General features: G+C 44.6%; 2 protein-coding genes across 5 annotated transcripts in view; one reads left to right on the top strand and one right to left on the bottom strand.

Moving 5' to 3' along the window:
- dhfr (dihydrofolate reductase) overlaps positions 1–18,972 on the bottom strand; it is a 36,335-nt gene extending 17,363 nt beyond the window's left edge. For 3 of the 4 annotated variants that reach the window (XM_072281043.1, XM_072281045.1, XM_072281046.1), the window contains exons 1-3: positions 18,798–18,972; positions 11,391–11,440; positions 6,576–6,681 (exon numbers count right to left, since the gene is read on the bottom strand). In XM_072281043.1, the coding sequence (XP_072137144.1) occupies positions 6,576–6,681; positions 11,391–11,440; positions 18,798–18,919 (278 nt within the window). In that variant the 5' untranslated portion in view covers positions 18,920–18,972. The remainder of the gene's footprint in view (positions 1–6,575; positions 6,682–11,390; positions 11,441–18,797) is intronic. The other variant, XM_072281044.1, reaches the window with a different exon arrangement.
- A 765-nt stretch (positions 18,973–19,737) lies between these two features.
- The window catches only part of msh3 (mutS homolog 3 (E. coli)), a 265,620-nt gene continuing 262,109 nt past the window's right edge, over positions 19,738–23,248 (top strand). The window contains exon 1 of the mRNA XM_072281028.1: positions 19,738–20,193. Coding sequence (XP_072137129.1) covers positions 19,738–20,193 — 456 coding nt within the window. The remainder of the gene's footprint in view (positions 20,194–23,248) is intronic.

Below are 23,248 nucleotides of genomic sequence, written 5' to 3'. Positions count from 1 at the left end.
AGTGGATCAGGCCCCGGCTTGTGGCCCGGCAGCATCGGTCCACGGGTCACCTCTTTTGATCCACAGCCATCTGGAGGCTCGCTCAGCAGCTTCTGTGACGGTCCGCACGGCTCTTTTCTCTTTCAGCCCCTGTAATGCCAAGGAGAGAGTAGGTTCTGCTCAGCAAGTAGCCAGCAAAACCTCTGCACCTCACATCGTGCCCCCCACCCGTCTCCAGCACTGCTCCACCAGCTCCTGGTATTTGGCTTTCCTACGTTCAAATACTTCCTCAATCTAGTCTTCCCAAGGAACTGTCAGTTCTACCGTGACCGCCTGCTTCCAGGTTTCTGACCGAGTGACCGTGCCAGGCCTCAGTGACGATGATGCGATGAAGTCAGGAAACTTTAACTGCTTGCCAAGATTGACCTCCAGTTGCCAGTCAGACGCTGAGTTTTATAGACCTGTAACATTACTTCGCGTCTCTTGAACTCTCACCTCTGACTAATGAAGGCCAGCACACCACATGCCTATCACCTTGCACAGCAACTTTGGGGGATCTACAGACATAAACCCCAAGTCCACACTGCTAAATACTCTACCATTAACTCTGTACTCTGCCTTCAAATTCGATCTTCCAAAGTGAATCACTTCACATTTTTCTGGGTTGAACTCCCCCACTTCCCAGCCCAGGTCAGCATCCTGTCAGTGTGCCGTTGTAACCCTTGACAACCTTTCACACAGTCCACAACACCACTAACCTTCATGACATTTGAAGAATTACCAACCCACCCTTGAGATGGGCACACTCGCCATATCCTGGCTACTTGTGCGACTCCTCGAATGACTGCCCTGCACTGGCAGCCACACTTTCAGCTGTCAAATACTTTGTTCTGGCATTCACACGTTCACTTCTCTAATCTCCAACCCCTTCTCCCCCCACCAAATCCTTTTCACTGACACAGTCTCAGTCATCGGCCTTCTTATGGCTGATATTCGATAACTGTCAAGTGCCATGTGTTGGTATTCATTGGAATAACAAATAGAAGCCAATTCTGATTTGGTTCCTCAATGCTGTTATAGCCAGGGGTAGTAACGCGGACAAGCTCTCACTACCTTAATAAATGCTCCCAATGGCGTGCGTCTCAAATAGCCTCCGACAACCAAGACCACCTCTCTGCTTTCACGTGCGACTTAGCTACTAAACCCAGCAGAACCACTCCTACTGACAGGCGAAGGGGCAAAGGCGGGTTAATGGCGCCTTAAAAACAATCATTTCGGGCAGAAGGGGCTCATCAGTTGTGGTTGACAGGTCAACTAGAAGGAAAACTCTGATCTCAAACCGCCACTGCCTTGTGGCTATACCCACTCATGGGGAAGGCTTTCGGAGTAAACCCCGAGGACAAATCCAGAGCTGGAGTTCCCAAGGCAGTCCTACGTTGAGATAACACTGGCTGGCAACTCCTGTGATGTTGCTGGTGCCCAACTTTATTGGTCTCTGCTGTTCCGTTGGATTCATCAGCTGCATGGAGAGGAGTCTGCTACAGGGGCAACAGCTTGCTCTCCACACGGTACTGCCCTGGCTTGCGTATCATGTGGACAGCTAGAGCACAACATCCATGGTCAGCTCCGACCAGCAGAGGGCGTCATTGCTGTATCGTCTTGCAACAGAGTTCAGGCAGGGCATGACCTGTTAGAACGAGGTACTGGAGAAGAGGAGAGGGCATTGTATTTGTGACTGGCATCTCGTGACCAGTGGTGTACCACAAGGATTGTTGCTCGGACCTCAGCTCTTACTAACAATCTAGCTATGAGTGTAGGAGGAATAATTACTAAAACTTGCAAATGACACAGCAGTTGGTGGTGACTTGGAGAGCGCGGAGCTACAAGCTGGCTGGTGAGGGGGAAGGTGGGTGGGTGAAGAAAGGTGGGAAGTGATAGGTGGAAAAGATGAAGAATAAAGAAGGAATCTGATAGGAGAGGAGAGTGAACTATGGGAGAAAGGGAAGTGGGGCACCAGAGGGAGGTGATAGGCAGGTGAGGAGAAGAGAAGGGATAACAGGGAAATGAGAACTGGAGAGGCAGAGGGAGAGAGATTGATCTTCATCTTGTCTGGTTGGAGGCTACCCAGACAGAATAGGTGGAGTGTTTCAACTAACAGGAGAGATTGGACAGGGCGAGTTCACTTTCCTTGGAGCAGAGGATGCCAAAGGAGATCTGATAGATGCCTACTAAGTTGTGAGGTGCATAGCCAGAGCAGAAAGGAGGAATCCTTTCCCCATAGTAGAGCTACCTAATACTGGAGGGCACAGGTTTAAGACTAGAGCTCTGAGAGGATATGAAGAAGTTTCCCCCAAAGACTGGTTAGAATTTGAAAGACATTGTTTGACTGGGTGGTGGAACAAGGAACTCTCACAACATTTAAGTATTTAGACGCCCACTGAAATCGCCAAGGCTATAGACCAATCGCAGGCAAATGGGATTTAAATAGGTAGGTATTTTATGGTTGGCTGAAGGGGCTGTAGGTTCCTCAATGCTGTTAAAGTCAGGGTCAGGGGTGGTAATGGGGACAAGCTCCCACCACCTATTAAATGCTCCCAATGGCGTGCGCCTCAAATAGCCTCTAACAACCAAGTCCAGCTCCTGGCCTTCACCTGTGGCTTAGCTACTAAGCCCGGTGGAACCATTTATACTGACAGGAGAAGGGGCAAAGGTGAGTTACTGGCACCTTAAAGCAGTTTGCTTTGGGTAGGTGGGGCTCGTCAGCCGTGGCTGGCAGTTCATCTAGGAGAAGGAAAACTCTGATCTCAAACCTCCCCTGCCTTGTGACTATACCCACTCATGGGGAAGGCTTTGGGAGTAAACCCCAAGGGGAAAATCTGGAGCTAGGGTCCCTATGGCAGTCCATCGTTGAGTTCAACGCTGACCGGCAACTCCCGCCGTGCTGCTGGTGACAAGAAGCATCGGTGTCTGTCGTTTCTTTGGGTTCATCAGATGTGTGGAGAGGGGGAGCCTGCTACACGGGCAACAGCTTGCTCTCCACATTGTACTGCCCAGACTTGTGTACCTAGACAGCTGGAATGCAATACCCATGGCTGACCCTGACTGACAGAAGCCGCAAAAAAAAAGAAGTCTGTCCGTGCGCTTCATAGACATATGACACCTCCACAACCTGGATCAACACATCGGAGGCTTGCATGTTTCAAGGACTCCGTCATGCGATGCCAACTCAAGGCCACCCATGCTAGAACGGCTGTGGGCGAGATGCCAGACGAAGACTGATCTGACCCCGGCTCCCGAACAGACAGGCTCGCGTCTGCCCCTCCCGGGCCACACTTCATCATAAATCAAGCCAACTTTTCAACAGACGCTTGCCCCAGCAGTACCCCAACGCAGGGCATCCTCCACCCGGTCCAAGCACGACCTTTCATCAAGGTCTGAGACGGCTCTGCTGCGGCCCATCGACGCGGACACGAGCTGGAGGAGTGGCTTGACAAAAACCAATTTGAAGTGTTAAGAGAAAAACACCTGCCATATGAAACAACTACGTAAGACGTATGACAGAAATTTGCTGTATCCCACAGAGAAAAATTATGTAAAAGGGCACCATAAAACTGCCAGACGTGACACAGCGAAGAATTTCCTGATTGTGCCCACGGTTTTCTAAATCTTATTTTTTTATGCATATTCACTTAATTAAAATTAATATTAAAGCAAACATGTATATTTCTCTAATTTTTAATTCTTAATTTAATGTTGCCTTAAGCATTTTTGTGATCTTTTGCTAATTCTGATTCACGAACACACTAAACAATACTTAAAAATGCACTGAAAAGAAAGGTGAGAAATTACAGTCACGTAGCTAACTTTAATCTCCTATAATGATTCAATGCTTTTCGACAACTGGCAGCACAGACAGTGGACTAACTGCTGTTAACCATACACCTGTGCTTGCTCAACATTACTCTCCACATCATTAGTGCAGGGAAGAAGGGCGATTGGAAGAAATGGTTTTAGGTTCGCTAAGTAAAAATTTTAAAAATATCTCTGGATTAGGTCTGTGAAGCAGACATCCCACCTCTCCTGGAAGTTCTGGGAGTCTCCCGCAAATTAATAGTAGCTCCCTGATGCCCACAAATTATATACAATGTCCTGGAAATTGATTTTTTTGAGAGCGAGTGTGAGAGAGAGCGAACGAGAAAGCAAGCGCGAGACAGCGAGAAAGCAAACGTGAGAGAGTGAGAGCAAGAGCAACAGCGAGAGAGTTCCAAAAAAATCAGAGTGGCAGAGTGTTCCAAAAAGAGAAAATATAAAACGTACGTTACCCCAGACCACACGGAACTGTACCCCTGCCTAATAGGGGTCAAAAATAATGACCGTGTTGCTCGCTGCACTGTTTGCAACAGTGACTTTTCTATTGCCCATGGTGGGTTAAGGCTGTAAAAGACATGTTGAGGTGAGTTTAACAGGTGTCATTTGTTCATTAGCATAGCTAACGTTATTTAAACTAGCTGGCCAGCTGCTAAGGAGCTACTCTATTGCAGACATCCCACCTCTCCCGGAAGTTCCGGGAGTCTCCCGCAAATTGATGGTGCTACCTCCCTGAAATGAGTTTTTGCAGGGTGGGATGTCTGGTGAAGGTATTCAACAAGGGCAGTTTCACACGCAAGGGTGTAGTTGTCCGTGTTCTTCTCGTCACTGGTTGGCTTACACTTAAACAAACAGCACATAAACCTACCCAGTTAAGGGTCAATAGAGAACAACAGAAATCAAACAGCAACAGACATTGAAAATATGATACGTACAAGAGTGAATATCACGTTGCACACACTGTATTGTGAGCAAAATACAGTACCACTCTCGAAATCATTCCACCAAATAATCTACATTAGCTTCTAAAAATAGGAAAGTACTCTACTTGAATCAGCCAACTTTGACAAAAGCAAATTAAGATGAAACAAAATCTGCATTTAAAACACTATCTGAAAAAAGACATCAGATCTACTTTAAACAGAAGAAAATCTACAGATGATGGAAATCCAAAGCAACAGACATAGAATGCTGGAGGAACTCAGCATCTATGGAAATGGACGAACAGTCGATGTTTCAGGACGAGACCCTTCATCAGGAGTGGGAAGGAAGGGAGAAGGCACCAGAATAAAAAGGTCGGAGGGAGGGCTAGAGGATTTACTTTATTTACCTTGCCACATATGTAAATTTATATGTCTCAGGAATATTCTGTGATGTGTTTTGTATCCAGAGAAATTGTTAAATGCACGTTTGAGAGGGATACTAAATAACAACATAACTTCCATGGGTACGAAATTCAGAGTGTTGTGGTTCCACACTAACATACGGAAGCGAATATCGGACAATATGAAAGCAAAATGAGCAAAGAATCAAAGCTGAAGAAATGTGTTTTTTAGAAGAATGATGAAAATATCGTGGAGGGATAGAGTAACAAATGAGGAAGTGTTGTGAAAAACAGGAATAAGGAAGGAGCTCATATGATCAATTAGGAAATGGCAGCTGGAATTTCTTGGACAAGTAATGAGGAAAGAGAAGTTCGAACATCTTCCAGGGACAGGAAAAATTAGATTAGATTATGAAGACACGCAGTCCTCTTTTATTGTCATTTAGTAATGCTTGCATTAAGAAATGATACAATATTTCCTCCAGTGTGATATCACAAAACACAGGACAGACCAAGACTGAAAAAACTAACAAAACCACATAATTATAACATATAGTTACAACAGTGCAACAATACCATAACTTGATGAAGAAGTCCATGAGCACAGTAAAAAGTTCAAGGTCTCTCAAATGTCCCACATCTCACGCAGACGGGAGAAGGAAGAAAAACTCTCCCTGCCATGCTGACCACAGTCCGACTCTGAGTTATCCGAAAACTTCGAGCCTCCGATCAGCTCTCCAACACTGAGTACTGAGCGCCATCTCTGTCCGAACGATTCGACCTCAATCTCGGTCACCAACAGTAGGCAAAGCCGGGGATTTTGAGGCCTTCCCTCCGGAAGATTCCCGACCACGCAATAAACAACAGCAGCAAACTGGTGTTTCAGAAATTTCTCCAGATGTTCCTCTGCTTTCACGTCTGTCTCCATCAAATCAGAATTGTCCATGGCCCCTATTTAACGGCTACGATATCATTTTTCACCGGGGGGGGCGCACGCGCAGCGCACTGCTCTCTCTCCTCCTGCCTTTAGAATCGTTAGGAGAAAATGCCGCAGTTGGCAGTACATGACATTCATGAGTTAGATTAAGGGACAGACAGGCAGGCAAAAGCTTATTAGAACTTCTTAGATTACAGACTGATGGAAGACCATGGTCGCCCGCCTCATATGACACGGCATGTAATGATGCTGTTGTGGTGTGTTGCTCAGAGTGTGACATGAAACAAAAAAAAATTCAATTATAAAAATCAAAAAATTACATAAAAATATACTGTGGTATTAAAATAAATGGTAGCGAAGTAAACATTTAAATGGTTTCTTACCTTGAAATCGGGAATAAAGAGTTCAATAATGTATAGATCTTATGACAATTTATGATATCAATACTGCTTCTTCTCAAATACTCACTTAAGTTCTCTGCTGAGCACAATATTGATCCTGTTTTTAAGTGGTCTATTTTTCTCTGGAATCGAGAACCAGGTTTTTCGTCCCATAATAACAACGTTGCACTTTCCTGTCACCAACAGAAATATAGCAGGTGTCACTTCTATTGGACAAATCGGACATTGCAAAGCCTAAAACCATAGTGTACCCTAGCCAAACAGCCACCCTCTGAGCTAACGTGGCAGTCAATTGCACTGCCCGATCAGAAAGCTCCCCGATGCCATAGCTCAAGTTAGAAGCCAAGGAGTGACTTTGTGGAAGAATGTAAAATTATGAGAAGGATTAATGGGGTAGATTGTCAGAGCTTTTTCCAAGGCTGAAATGTCAAATTGAGTAGGGTCCAGAGAAGGTTCAGGAGAATGATCCTGGGAACAAAAGGGTTAACATACGAGGAGTGTTTGATGGCTCTGGTTCTGTACTCGATTGAGTTTAGAAGAATGGGGAGGGAGAAATCTGATTGAAATCTATTGACTAGTAAAAGGTCAAGAGAGTGAAAACAGAGGACGTTTCCTATTGTGTAGGAAATCTAGGACTGGAGGGTGCAGCCTCGGAATAGAAGGTTGTCCCTTTAGAATTGAATTGACTTTATTTCTTACATCCTTCACATACATGGAGTAAAAAATCTTTATGTTATGTCTCCACCTAAATGTGCCATGTGCAATCATAGTAATTTATAAAAAATAGAACAGTCAATGTAATATAGAGTACACTCAAATCAGCGTGAGTTCATCAGTCTGTGGCCTGGTGGAAGAAGCTGTTCCAGAGCCTGTTGGTCCTGGCTCTTATGCTGCGGTACCGCTTCCCGGATGGTAGGAGCTGGAATAGATTGTAGTTGGGATGGCTTGGGTCCCCAATGATCCTACAGGCCCTTTTTACACACCTGTCCTTGTAAATGTCCTGAATCATGGGAACTTCACAACGACGGATGCGCTGGGCTGTCTACACCACTCTCTGCAGAGTCCTGCGATTGAGGGAAGTACAGTTCCCATACCAGGCAGTGATGCAGCCAGTCAGGATGCTCTCAATTGTGCCCCTGTAGAAAGTTCTTAGGATTTGGGGGCCCATACCAAACTTCCTCAACCGTCTGAGGTGAAGGAGGCGCTGTTGTGCCTTTTTCACCGCACAGCTGGTGTGTACAGACCACGTGAGATCCTCAGTGATGTGGATGCAGAGGAACTTGAAGCTGTTTACCCTCTCAGCCCCAGGTCCGTTGATGTCAATAGAGCAGAGATGAGGAGTTTTTTTAGCAGAGGGTAATGAATCTGGAATTCATTGCCACAAGTGGCCGTGGAGGCAAAGTCTTTGGGTATATTTAAAGAGGAGGTTGATAGGTTCCAGATAACTCTGCTTCAATGTCTCATGGTCTAAACACAAGAGGGCACAGTTTTGAGGTGACAGGGGGAAAGTTTTAAGGAGATTTATGAGGCAAGATTTTTTTTTTAAACATTAGGAGTGGTAGGTGTCTGGAACTAGCTGCCGGGGCGGTGGTAGAAGCAGATGCAAAACCAGTATTTGAGAGGTATTTTAGTCAGACAAACAGGCAGGGAATAGATGGGACTGGCATTGTAATCAGCACAGATATGGTGATTTGCAGGGATTATTCCACCCCCCCCCCGCCATTCTTCTGAGCTCCAGCTAGTACAGGCCAGAGTCGTCAAACACACCTCATACATTAACCCTTTCATTCCCAGGATCATTCAAAAGTTCTAAGTAAATTTATTATCCACGTACAAATGTGTCACCATGCACAAACCCGGAGATTTATTTACTTTCTTCCTCCAAGAGGACCACCACCTTGTCGTAGGGTTTGGAGGCTGGCAGGCCTCAACGACCCGGGGAGCTCGGGCAATACAGTCAGAGTACTCAGGTCAAGCTGCATCGACGGATGGAAATAAACAGTCAAAGTTTCAAGCCGAGACCCTTCAGCAGGACTGGAAAGGAAGGGGGAGGAAGTCAGCACAGGAAGGTCAGGGCAGGGGAGAACGTAGTACAAGGTGGCAGATGGAAGGTGAAACTGGGAGGGGGGAGGGGTGAAGTAAAGAGCTGGAAAGTTGCTTGGTGGAAGAGACAACAGGGTGGATAAGGGGGAATCAGGCAGGAGAGGGCAGAAGACCATCAGGTTGGAGGCTACCCAGACGGAATACAAGGCGTCGCTCCTCCCTCCCAAGTGAGGGCTCATTGTGGCACTGGGGAGGCCATGGACGCCATGTTGGAATGGGTGGCCACCGGGAAATCCCGCTTTTGTGGTGTACAGAGCGAAGGTGCTTGACAAAGTGGTCTCCCAGTCCACGTTCGGGTCTCACCAATACACAGGAGGGTACATTGGAAGCACTGGATACAATAGGTGACCCCAACAGACTCACAGGTGAAGTCTCACCTCACCTGGAAGGTCTATTTGGGGCCCTAGAGGGTAGTGAGGGAGGTGGTGTGGGGGCAGGTGTGGCACTTGTTCTGCTTGCAAGGATAAGTACTGGGAAGGGCAAGTGGACAAGGGCGTTGCGTAGGGAGCGACCTCTGTGGAAAGCAAAAATTGGGGGTTAGGGAATGATGTGCTTGATGGTGGGATCCTGTTGGAGGTGGCAGAATTATGCACTGGACATGGAGGCTGGTGAGGACAAGAAGAACCCTATCCTTGGTGCGGTAGGCAGGAGGATGGGGTGAGAGCGGATGAGCCTGTGAAATGGAAGAGATGTGGGCGAGGGCAGCGTTGATGGTGGAGGGAGGGAAGCCCTTTCTTTGAAGGAGGATGACACCTGTTGGTCTGGAATGAAAAGCCTCATCCTGAGAGCAGCGGAGACAGAGGAATTGAGAGAAGGGGATGGCGCTTTTACAAGTGACAGGCTGGGAAGAGGTATAGTCCAGGTAGCGGTCAGAGTCAGTGGGTTTATAAAAGAGATCACAAGATAGACTGTCTCCAGAGAAGGAGACAGAGGGATCGAGAAAGCGGAGGGATGTATTGGCAATGGACCAGGTAAATTTGAGAGCAGGGTGGGAGTTGGAGGCAGAGTTGATGAAATCGATGAGTCAGCACCGATGATGTAGCATAGGAAGAGCTGGGGAGCGAAGCCTGTGTGTTCCACGTGGCCAACAAACAGGCAGGCATAGCTGGGACCCATGTGAGTGCCCATGGCTACACCTTTGGTTAGAAGGAACCCCAGGAGAAATTATTGAGAGTGAGGACCAGTTCCACCAGACAGAGGAAAGTGGTGGTGGAAGGGAACTGGTTGGGTCTGTTGTCCAGAAAGAAACACAGACCTTTAAGGCCCTCCTGATGGGAGAATAGAAGTGTATAGGGACTGGACATCCATAGTGAAAGTGAGTCGATCGGGGCCAGGGAACGTAAAGCCATTGTAGAGATCCAGAGCGTGTGAACTGTCATGGACGTGAGTAGGAAGGGACTGAACCAAGGGGGATAAAATAGAGTACAGGGACATGAGTTCAGAGGGGCAGGAGCAGGCAGAAACATTAGGTCTACCTGGACAGGCAAGTTTGTGGATCTCGGGTAAGAGGTAGAAACAGGAGTTGTGGGGCAAGGTTGGTGGCAGTGGATGGGAGATCCCCAGAGTCAATGAGGTCGGTGATGGTGTGGGAGACGATGGCCTGGTGTTCCCTAGCGGGGTCCTGTTCAAGGGGCAAGTAAGAGGAGGTGACTGAGAGTTGCTGTCCGGCCTCAGCAAGGGAGAGGTCAGTCCACCAGATCACCACACAATCTGATGGTGAGGTTGGGATTAGTGAGGAAGGAGAGCAGCGCCTTCAGAGGGAGCGAGGTTTGAATTGGAGAGAGGAATGTTAAAACCTATAGGTACGCAGGGCAACAGTGACACACAGTGGTGGAAAAATAATACTGCAGATACTCAACACTTGCTCTTTCAAATACATCACTAAGTAAAGGCATCAGATTACACTGGAGCACCGGAGTCTGTACAACTCCTCCAGACTGTTTAGGAGTGGGTCTGAACCTCAACTCCTAATCTGCCTAACATGGCTTCAGATCCGTTACTATACCAGCCTAAGGAAACATCAAACTCACTCTTAAAGACAAGAGATTGTGCAGATCAACAAAACGCAGGAGGACCTCAGCAAGTCAGGCAGTATCTAAGGATGGGAACAAACGGTCGGCATTTCAGGCCGAGACCCTTCATCAGGACTGGAAAGGAAGGAGACAGAACTCAGAATAAACTGGGAGAGGGGATAGTGTACCAGTTGGCAGGTGACAGGTGAGACCACGTGAGGGGGAAGGGAAGATGGAGTAAGAAGCTGGGAGGTGATTGGTGGAAGGGCTGAAGAAGGAGGAATCTGATAGGAGAGGAGAGTGGACCATGGGAGAATGGGAAGGATGAGGGGTACCAGAAGGCAAAGATGGGGAAGTCAGGAGAAGGGGTAAGAGGGGAGTCAGAAAGGGGAACGACAAAGAGAGAAGGGGAGGCGGAGAACAATTGAAGTTCCAATTTTCTTGGCGGTCCCATGCTTCCCAAGTTCACCACTGAATTGCTCGGCTCCATTTGTAAGAAGATCCCCATGCACTCGAGCTGGTTTCTCTTTCCCCATCCTGCAGAATCCTCACCCAGTTTTAAAACTCCTGTTAAATCACCACTTGGTCCCCAAGTTCAAGCCCACACAAGGCAAATCCAATCAACCTTCTCGAATGAGAGTTGTGATCCTCACTGCAGGAGGATGTCAACTGCTGTAAAAGTCAGTGAGCTGAATTACTCAGGGGGTCAGTAGCTGGAATCTGTGTCTGTGATGTTCAATGTAATTCTTCACAAAATGTTACTATACCTTCTACTGAAGGGGTGGATGTCATCTTCTGGAAATGTCTGAATTCTTTGCTAGAAAAAAAAATTAAGACGTGCAAATTTGAAAACAATTATTTTAAAAACAGTGCAGCCAAGAAAGTTTGAATTTAACTGTTTATGTAACACACAATATGCTGATTCTCGTAAAGACACAGTTACATGTCTTTTTAAATCTTTTTATTGAATTAGTACACAAAAGGTAAACCATATAGGCACTGATACACTGTTGCAATATAACTTTACAAGAGATATTAATACACAAAAAGAAATTAGTACAAACAGTGCAATTTAAATATAAAATAAGAAGGTAATATAATAGTATACTAATTTTCATACAAGTCAATAAGGAAAAGAAAAAAAAACCCAACCCCCCCCAAAAAAACCCCACTGTGCAACTAAACTAAAAAGCAAAGCAAAGCAATGGGCTAACTAGGTATCAAGTAGAGTTAAACAACTTAAAACAATCACGTCCTCAAACCCGACCTCCATTAAAAAGTTAAAAAGCAAGAAGGGAATGTAAATATGGACAGAGAGAGAAAAAAAGTTACATTAAATGAAAATGTTGAATAGAAGATCTCCAGGTCTGTTCAAATTTAACCGAAGAATCATAAAGATTACTTCTAATTTTCTCCAAATTTAAACATAGTATTGTCTGGGAAAACCAAAAGAACGTAGTTGGAGCATTAATCTCCTTCCAATGTTGTAAAATACATCTTTTCACCATTAAAGTAAGAAATGCAATCAATCTACGGGCTGAAGGGGAAAGATTACTGGAAATTTTAGGCAGTCCAAAGATAGCAGTAATAGGATGGGGAGAAATATCTATATTCAATACCTTTGAGATAATATTAAAAATGTCTTTCCAAAAAGTTTCCAAAGTAGGACAGGACCAAAACATATGAGTTAAGGAAGCAATCTCCCCATGACATCTGTCACAAAGAGGGTTAATATGAGAATAAAAACGAGCTAATTTATCTTTAGACATATGTGCTCTATGGACAACTTTAAATTGAATTAGGGAGTGTTTAGAACAGATAGAGGAAGTATTGACTAGTTGTAAAATATGCACCCAGTCATCAGCCGGGATAGTAAGGCCCAATTCCTTTTCCCAATCTGACCTAATCTTATCGAATAGAGCTTTCCTAAGTTTCATAATAATGTTATAAATAATAGCCGTTACACCTTTCTGACATGGATTAAGGTTGATTAAAGTATCTAAAATATATGTAGGAGGTAGCGTCGGAAAGGAAGAGAGTATAGTACTTAGGAAATTTCTAACTTGGAGATATCTTAAAAAAGTGTATTCTTGGTAAGTTATATTTGTTAGATAATTGTTCAAAAGACATAAGGGAACCATCTAAAAATAAATCCAAAAACCGTGAAATGCCATTAGTCTTCCAAATTTGAAAGGCACGGTCCGTGGAAGAGGGAGGAAAGAATATGTTGCCTAAAATAGGAATTGCAAGCCCAAATTGATTAAGATTGAAAAATTTTCAGAATTGAAACCAAATATGTAAGGTATATTTAACTATCGGATTACAAACCTGTTCGTGGCGTTTCAAATCGAAAAGAAGAGAAGAACCTAAAATAGAGCCAAGTGCATAACCTTGAGTAGATCGTAATTCCAATACTACCCATTTAGGAATGGATAGTGTATCTTGATCAAGTAACCAAAGTTTCATGTGTCGAATATTAATTGCCCAATAATAGAATCTAAAGTTAGGTAATGCCAAACCTCCATCTCTCTTAGCTTTCTGTAGATGTATTCTACCCAATCTTGGGTTTTTATTTTGCCAAATGAATGAAGAAATTTTAGAGTCAACTTTATCAAAAAAGGATTTTGGAACAAAAATCGGTAGTGCCTGAAATACATATAAAAATTTTGGCAAAATAAACATCTTAACAGCATTAATACGATCAATCAAAGTTAAATAAAATGGAGACCATTTAAATGAAAGTTGAGTAATGTGATCGATTAAGGGTAGGAAATTAGTCTTAAATAAATCTTTATGTTTACAGGTAATTTTAATCCCAAGATATGAAAAATGATTATTAACCAATTTAAACGGAAGATTCTGATATAAGGGAACTTGCTTATTAATCAGGAAAAGTTCACTCTCACTGAGATCTAACTTATAACCTGAAAAAAGACTAAATTGTGCTAATAAATCTAAAGCAGCAGGGATAGATTTTTGAGGATTAGAAATATATAAAAGTAAGTCATCAGCATAGAGTGATATTTTATGGGACTTTAAACCCCGAGTTATCCCAATAATATTTGGAAATTCTCGAATAGCAATTGCAAGAGGTTCTAATGCAATATCAAATAATAAAGGACTAAAAGGACAACCTTGTCTGGTACCTTGAAAAAGAGGGAAAAAAGGTGAGCTTAAAGAGTTAGTACGGACAGAGGCCATAGGAGAATGATATAACAATTTGATCCAGGATATGAATTTTGGGCTGAAATTAAACATTTCAAGCACCTTAAATAAATAAGGCCATTCGACTCTGTTGAAGGCTTTTTCAGCATCTAAGGAAATGACGCACTCAGGATCATTTTGTGAGGGTGTATAAACAATGTTTAACAGTGTACGAATGTTATAAAAAGAGTAACGATCTTTAATAAAACTCGTTTGGTCTTCCAAAATAATATAAGGAAGTGCTTTTTCTAATCTGTTTGCTAATAATTTAGAAAAGATTTTAGAGTCAACATTTAATAAGGATATTGGTCTATAAGATGCACATTGAGCAGGATCTTTATCCTTCTTTGATATTAAAGAGATCGATGCTCTATAGAAGGATTCGGGAAGTTTACTAAGTTTTAATGAGGCCTCCAGAACCCTGAATAACCAAGGGATTAATGAAGATGCAAAACATTTATAAAATTCCATGGTAAACCCATCAGGACCAGGAGCTTTCCCGGGCTCATAGAGAAAGTAACATTCTTAATCTCATCAGTGGTAAAGGAAGTGTCTAGCATAGAAGATATATCATGTGAAATCTTAGGGAAATCTAGGTTATCTAAAAAGTCATACATATGTTTAGAGTCTCGTGGAAACTGATTGATATAAGGAGGAATAAAAATCAAAAAAGGATTGATTAATCTCAGCTTGATCAAAAATCAGTTGATCTTTTTGATTATAAATCTGATTAATTTGAGATTTAGAATAGTTAGTCTTCAACTGATTAGCCAACAGTTTACCAACTTTGTCACTATGTATATAAGATTCGCTTCTTGTTTTCATTAATTGATTTGCAATCCAGGACGAAAGTAATAAACTGTGTTCCATTTGAAGTTCAGTTCTTTGTTTATACAACTTCTCAGAGGGAGCTGTAGCATATATCTTATCAATTTCCTTAATCTTGTCCACAATAACCAGCTCCTCGTCGTTCAACCTCTTCCTCAAAGCAGCAGAGTACGAGATGATCTGACCACGAATATAAGCTTTAAAAGTATCCCAAAGGATGTTCATAGAAATATCTTCTGTATAGTTGATTGTAAAAAAGAGATCAATCTGTTCATTCATAAAGTTAACAAAATCCGAGTCCTGAAGCAACAGCGAATTAAAACGCCATTGTCTATTATTTTGTGTATTGGCCTGAATTTTAATAGAAAGCTTAAGTGGAGCATGATCCGAAATGGTTATAGAGTCATATTCACATTTAACCACTGAAGAAATAAGACGAGAGTCAATAAAAAAATAATCAATTCTTGAATAGGAATGATGAACATGTGTAAAAAAAAAAAGAAAAATCTTTTTCTCGAGGATGCAAAAAATGCCAAATGTCCATCGACCCGGAATCTGAAAGGAATGAGTTAATCAAGGTCGCAGATTTATTGGGTACGGTCCGTAAAGGAGCCGAACGGTCCAAAGGTGGAGATAAACAAGTATTAGGATCCCCGCCCCAAATTAGTGAAAACTCATTCAAATTCGGGAACAAATTAAATAATGATTTGTAAAATTCTGGACAACCCATGTTAGGAGCATAGACGTTAACCAAAACTACCTTTTTATTAAAGAGTAAACCACTAACCAGTAGAAATCTGCCATTCGGATCAGAAATAATATCGTGTTGTACAAAAGTGATTGAGGGATCTATAAAAATAGAAACTCCTCGAATCTTAGCGTTAGAATTCAAATGGAAGTGTTCAGCCTTCCAGAATTTAAAAAAACGTAGTCTGTCCCCCCTCCGCACATGGGTCTCTTGTAAAAATAGAAAATGTGCTTTAAGTCTCCGGAATACTTTAAAAACTTTTTTCCTTTTTATTGGATGATTAAGACCATTAGTATTCCAGGAGACAAAATTAATTGTAGACTCCATAATCCCTAAAGTAAACCCAAAAAAAGAGGAGGATTGACAATAGGTTCGACCCATGCACCCGGAAAGGGAACAGAACAAACAAGAGATAACGGGAAGGAGAATGTGACCAATACTTCGGTAATATAAGTAGCCCAAGAAAAAAAAAACAAAAAGTGAAGCCCCACCCACCGCCCCCCCATACCCCCAAAGCTAAATCTAAGATAGACCAACCAGAAAGAAGCAAGCACTAGAACTACCCCCATGACTTCCGATAGACACTCAGCTATAAAACAGTAGAGAAATTTAAAAAAGTACACTGATAAAGCAAACACGATATAATACAAAGAGAAAACAGGTAAATATAAAGAAACCCGTTAACCAACAACAGAGCGTATAGTTAAACAAGAAAGTGAAACAATTAGCATAGACTAACAAGGAAAACTACAAAAAGTACGTTTGAAAACTACTAAGTTTAAGGCCTCAAAGGAAATACGTAAAATGATGCTGAGAGAATAGCCACCCAGAATCCCAAAGGAAAAAGAAAGGAATGACGCAGTTAGAAAAAAAGTTTGGCAACCATGTTAATTAAACCGAAAAAAACTTTTCTGCCCTCATATAAAGCAAAAAAAAATTAAATCAAACAGATTAACTGCCTCCGAACAAACAGAGATGATTTAATAATTGCGATTAAGATGCTGAAAGCGAAAATTGATCCAGGTAACTCTGGGCTTCCGATGGAGAGTCAAAAAAACGGGAAGACCCATCAGGCGATCGAATCTTCAAACGTGCAGGATAAAGCAACACTGGTTTTAAATCCATCTTGTAGAGTTCCGACATCACAGATCTGTAACGGACACGTTGATCCCGAACCTGCTTACTGAACTCCTCCACCAGGTGAAACCAAAGGTCCGAGTAATCAACGTACCCTTTAGGTCGAGCGAATCGAAGCAATTTCTCCTTGTCTTGAAAATAATGAAATCGTAAAAAAACATGCCGAGGTTTATCTGACTTAGACGAATATACTGGGACTCTGTGAGCCCGATCCAATAGTGGTGGTTGGTCAGGAAATAAGGTAGGAAATGAATCTTTTAAAAGTTGAGAAAAAAACTTTATAGGGTCATCATATTCAGCAGCTTCACGAATACCAATAATTCGAATATTCTGTCGTCACATTCTGGATTCTAAGTCAGAGTTTTTAACAGTCAGAAAGTCAAGTTTTTTCTTCATTACAGTAATTGTTTCTTCAATTTTCCCCATCTTGAGTTCATTTTGTTGCATGGATTTTTGAAGATTAGATATAGCAATCTGATGTTCCGTGATAGATGTTTCCATTTTATCAATTACATCAATTTTCTGCAGTTTAGTTGAAATTTCCACACGAATCAGATCCGTTACAGTAGTTGAAATTTCCGTATGAATCAGATCTGATATAGCTTTCAAAGTTACCGCTGGTTCAATCGGAGAAGGGTCGGTAACTTTCGGTCTAACTGGAGGTTTGCCGTCTTTCCCGTTCTTAGACATAGCAGATCTTAAAAGCATCCAAATATCAAAAAACACAATCTGTTGCAAGGTACTGTAAAAATCGGTGCCTTAATGGTTAGCTTAAATGTAGCTGATCATAGGAAAAAACTCAGAGGTAATGGAGCGAGTCAAGAACACGACTTCACTCCATGAGCTCTACCGGAAGTCTCCCCAAGACACAGTTACATGTCAAGTCCGTGCGATAATTAGGAAGGAAAAGTAAATCTCGCACCGTTGAGATATGACAATGATGTCATGAGAATACCTGCCTCCTCCACCCTCTCAGAACTCTGCCACGGACGGTCCCAGGACTGGCTGCGAGAGGAGGAGGGCGGGACATGGGGCTAGTGGCCCCATCCCATAAAAAACTCAGTGGTACAGAAACTCAGAGGACCTCATCCCTGGGAGAGGTAAGATCAAAGACGGGCTACACCTGGGGACAATTTGAAAGACTGGCCTCTGGCGAGAAGTGGTTGGCAGCCGGTGCCCCGGGGGAGAGATGGACTCCTAAAAATGTTCAATTAGGAGGATGTGGAGAAAAAGGTTTTCAGGGCATCATGCAGGGATGTTAATACACTATCCAAGGCAGCTGCTGTGGGGAGTAAGTATGCTCAAAGCCAACAGACAGAAAGGGAATGAATGGATGTGGATTGGTGCCGGAAAGTGGCATTGAGTGGCAGTGCAGGCAAAATGGCCTCTTGCTACTATCTATCATGTTCTTATAAGCTAATATCAATCCCTCACTCTGACAAGGTGTAAAGGAGTAACCTGACTCTCCAAGTTTAAAATCCATGCACAAAACAACCTGCCGTTGCTCTTTGCCCTTTGGCACAATCAAAAAGTTACAGGATATCAGCTTGTTGCACAGTGGCTGAAGGACCTTTGATCAGCTACAGCCAAGAGATTCACTGAGGTTTTCCCTCCCTCACCAAAACTTCCCACCGGAGACCCCAATAGCACATCGGGGTCATTCTTCCTTCTCTGGCTGAGGCCTGCCACCACAAGACTTCAACAGGGTGTCCATCTCCTCCCTCTCCCATCACCAAGGCCTCGCATCAGAGACCCAAGAACTCACCGGGATCATCCATCCTTTATCCCTCACCGAGACCCCAAGGCACCAATTTGACCATATGCAGCAAATCAAACACCATGGCCATATGGAAAACCCAGTGTTACTAAGGTGGGTGAGGAGGGTCTTTATTTTTAAGAGCCCCTCATGGGAGCGGAAACTCTTTTAAGAACAGGAATGGGAGTCTCCTGAATTAAGGTGGGTCTCAGGGAGATACCCTGGGGTCTGTGGAAATCCCTTGGGGTCCCATGAATATATCCTGAGGTCTATCTTGAGAGGGTGGTCCCAGGGCCATGGAGATTCCCTAAGGTCTACAGTGGGTGGAGATCCTTGGGGTCTGGTTGGTCCCATGACTATATCCTGAGGTCTATCCTGGGAGGGTGGTCCCGGGGGCAGTGGAGATTCCCTGTCTACAGTGGCTGGAGATCCTTGGGGTCTGCGGTGGGTGGTCTCAAAGAGGGGAGGGCGTACTGAACAACCCGGGTAGCCTCCCCACACCTGAAGGGGTCTCGCTTCTGCATCACTTGCCTCAGCCGGACCGGGTGCCACGGGAGGTTGCCCTTGTTCCCGATGCCCATGTTAGGACAAACGGCGACGATGGAGTTGATCAACCGACCCATTCCGTCCGCTGAACGATGTCGCCGGTCCCCGGACCGCGGGTAACTGGCGCCAATATGACATCACACCAAATTAGCCAATGGTGAACCACCGGACCGCCCCATGGCGGGGCAGGAGAATGGCGCCAAAGTGACATCATACAAAAATAGCCAATGGTGAGCCGCAGAGCGAAGCGACCGTTCTCCCATATCCGCGCCGCTGAAAAATGGCGCCAAATGACGTCACGCCAAAGCAGCCAATAGCAGGTCGGCAGGGATCAATATGCAGAATCAGAGGAATTAGAATTTATTATTATTTGTTATGATTATTGTTTAGGCTTCTTCAGCAACACACGCCCAATGCTGGAAGGAGTCAGCAGGTTGTCCAGCAGTCCGTGCTTCAGGTTTCAAGAACTTGCAGCCTCTCCTCTGAGTCCAAAGTCCAGAAGCAAGTTTATTCTCTCTTTCATTTATTGTTCTGTGGCAGCAAAGACATAAACTTACCACAATCCACAATAGACACCCGAATAAAAGGAGAAGTAACAAGGTAGAGTTCATGGACCAGTCAGAAACCAGGTTTATTATCACTGACACAAGGTCCTGAAATTTGATGTTTTCAGGATGGCGCGATACAGAAAATTGCTACAAATGACAATATAAGTAAATAGCGCAGAAAATCATGGGTTTCTGGGCCGTTTAGAAATCTGGTGGCGGAGGGGAAGAAACGGTGGGACATTGACTGTGGGGGTTCAGGTTCTTGTTGCTTCTCCCTGATGCTGGCGACGGGAGGTGATGGTGACACGTCCCGGATGGGGAGGATGGCGGGGAGGGTTGTGCCGGTGATGTCGCTGTTCTCCGTCATTCCTGCGAAACGGCTTCGTATTTCAGCTGAGCCGTCAGCAAAAGGTGAAGAACACGGGCTGCCTGCGGGACGCTTCGCTGTTGGTTATGGCCGCGCCGGGGGCTCAGGCCCAAGTGTGCGTGCCGCTTTAAGGGAGCAGCGCAGTACGCTGTCCAGGACAGCCCCGCTCCGCTCGCGGACCGGACCGGACCGGCGCAGCGCAGCCCCGCTCCGCCGTCACTCCGCCGTCGCCCCGCCCCGCTCCGCTCCGCTCCGCCCGTCACTCGGCCGCGGGTGCGAGCCGCTGGCAGCAGCGATGTCCCAGGCGAAAGGCCGCGGGAGGAAAGCTGCGGGGAGCCAGGTTGTGATCAGCAAATTCTTCCGCCCTGTAGCGAGGAAGGGGCAGCAGGAGAGGGGAGACAATGTGGCAGCGACTTCCCTCGCCCCCGGGCTCCAGGTCAGTCACCGCTCGGACGCGTTAGGCATGCACCTCTGCTCGTTTCAGCACATTTAACGAATAAGGGATTGATGTGCATGTAATATTCTGAATGCCCAGGCACGTGGAGAGAAATTGTAGAATACGATGCACACCCCACTTCCTGGTGTCTTTGTTCATAAAGCATTTCAATCTGTTACTTTCTTTTGTTGCCGGTTTTGGGTACCTTTCCAGCCTAGATCTACTGTAAGGACGCAAGTTTTCACGTGGGGCCAGTTTGATTCTTCCCTGGAATTTGGGAGTGTAACCTTGGTAGTATTGCTTGTGTTTACACTGAAGGGAACTGGAATACAGTACTTGACAATCCGCAAAACCCGCAGCCTGGGAAAGGTTGTGAGTTGATGTTTTGTATTATAAATTATGACGGGAGAATAAACTGACTCATTAAACCCAATTCCTTCCGGGCCCATGGATGCCAAGTCAAAGATCTTCCCGATAATCTTACTAATGCACGATTGCAGTAATATTCAGATCACTGGAGTTGCTAAGGGGCTGTCTGCTGCTGGATCCTCGTGGCTGTAGAGGCCCATCCAGGATCCCCATGATCAAAATGTTGGGGTGCACTTCCTAAATGGGGAACGCCTGAGTGTGACTTTGTTTGTCATGGGGAGGCTGATGCATGGGGAGCCACCACAAGGCCCATGATAGATCAGGGTCAAGGTCCTGCATCATGGAATGCAGGATGACTGGGCACCTTCACTGTCGTTGTGATGTGTCATCCTCTTTGGCCAGCTCCATCATCGAGGTCTCGGTTGGATTGCTCTTGGTCTGCCTTGAACTTACTGCCATGGCTGACCGTATCAGGAGGTAGGCAACAGGTGGCATCACACTGGGGATGTCAAGAATGCTCAGACCTTTCCACCGTGACGAGGTGACAACCCTCGGAGAGGAATGCATGATAACCCGACCATGGCAGAGTTCCTGGTCGAGTACTGAAGACCTGTGCCGACCAACTGGCTGGTGCATTCACGGATATCTTCAACCTCTCGCTCTGGCAGTGTGTGGTACCCACCTGCTTCAAGCTGGCTCCAGTCGTACGGTGCCCAAGGAAGAGTGTGGTAATCTGCCTCAATGACTGTTGCCCAGTGGCGCTTACATCCACTGTGATGAAGTGCTTTGAGAGCCTGGTGTTGAAGCGTATCAACACCTGTCTGAATGGCAACTTGGATTCACTCCAATTCGCTGACCGAAGCAACAGATCGACAGCAGATGCTGTCTCATTGGCTCTTCACTCAACCCTGGAACGGCAGAAATGCACACATCAGGATGCTCTTTATCTTTTTGGCGTGTGCCTGCGTGCGTGTGAGTCTGTGTCTGTGCACGCGTGAGTGTGCGTCCGTGATGATGTCTTTTTCATGGCCTTTACAAGGTGCGGAGCGAGGGAGAGACTGTGTGGCACACCACTCCTCACACAGACATTTTTGCAGTATTTTTCCCTTTATTTTACGAGGTCGAGTTGCGATCTCGACACTCAACCCGGCACGGATGGAAAGCGTACTCGGGAGCGGACCCGACTGGTTTTGAACCCGGGAACCTCCGCTCCCGGGTCTGGTGCTGATGTCATTGCGCCACCAGCCGGCCCCTTTATTGACTACAGCAGTTAACCCTATCAGCCCCTCAAAACTAATCGGTAAACCTGGGCCTCACTACCTCCTGGATTTCCTCACTTGTAGACCCCAGTCAGTTCAGATTGGCAAACACATTTCCTCCACAATCTCCATCAGCACACGAGCACCACAGGGATGTGTACTTAGCCTCTGCTCTATTCGCTTTACACATATGACTGTGTGGCTAAGTACAACTCCAACACCATATACAAGTTTGCTGATGACACCACTGCTGTGGGCTGTATCAAAGGTGGTAATGAATCAGCATACAAGAAAACTTGGCTGAGTGGTGTAATAACAACAACCTCTCACCCAATGTTAATAAGACCAAGGAACTGATTGTAGACTTCAGGAGAGGGAAACCAGCGGTCCATGAACCAGTAATCATCAGAGGTAACGAGGGTCAGTAACTTTAAATATCTGAGAAGATTGTCCAGGACCCATTGTATAAATATTATTGAGAAGAAAACATGACAGATCCTCTTTTTCCTCAGGAGTCAGCGGAGGTTCGGCATTTAATCAAAAATCTTGGTAAACTGTGTGGTGGAAAGTGTGCTGAGTGGCTGCATTACAGCCGGTATGGGAGCACCAAGGCCTTTGAGTGGAAAATCCTACAAAAGGTAGTGGATTCGGCACAGTACATCACGGGTAAAATCCTCCCAACCACTGAGCACATCTACATGAAACGTTGCCATAGAAAAACAGCATCCATCATCAGAGATCCTCACTACCCAGGCTATGCTGTTTTCTCGCTGCTGCCATCAGGTCGAAGGTACAAGAGCCTCAGGACTTGCACCACCAGGTTTATGAACAGTTACAACCCCTCAACCATCAGGCTCTTGAACAAAAAGGGATAACCACACTCATTTAAGGAATCTTGTTTTTTTATGCTCGTTATTTATTAATTATCTGCATTTGCACAGTTTTTTTTAACAGTTTACAGTTCCTGCTTAGTTTACAGATCCTGTTTATAGTTACTGTTCTATAGATTTGCTAGGTATTCCTACAGAAAAAGAATCTCAGGGTTGTGTGTGGTTACATGCATGTACTCTGGTAATAAATTTACTTTGAACTCTGAACTTTGAGAATTAGGCCTTTTGGCCCATTGTTATTTATTGCTGTTTATTTATACCTGCATTTGCACAGAATGTTGTCCATTGTTTACAGTTACTGTTCTATAGATTTGGTGTATGCCTGCAGAAAAAGAATCTCAGGGTTGTGTGTGGTGATATGTATGTATTCTGTACTAAGTATTTTGAACATTGAACCAACAAAGGGTTAAAGCTCAATGGAAAATTCCGAAAACCTGATTCAAGCCACCATAGTTGAAAACGAAATGTTCTGAGAACTGTCCTCCAGACATCTAGTTTGCAAAGGAGTGTGGAAGGAAAGGTTGTATATGGTGACAT

Source organism: Mobula birostris, chromosome 17 (genome assembly GCF_030028105.1).
Source record: "Mobula birostris isolate sMobBir1 chromosome 17, sMobBir1.hap1, whole genome shotgun sequence".
NCBI classification, from domain to species: Eukaryota; Metazoa; Chordata; class Chondrichthyes; order Myliobatiformes; family Myliobatidae; genus Mobula; species Mobula birostris.
This window is presented reverse-complemented; position numbering and strand designations above follow the sequence as displayed.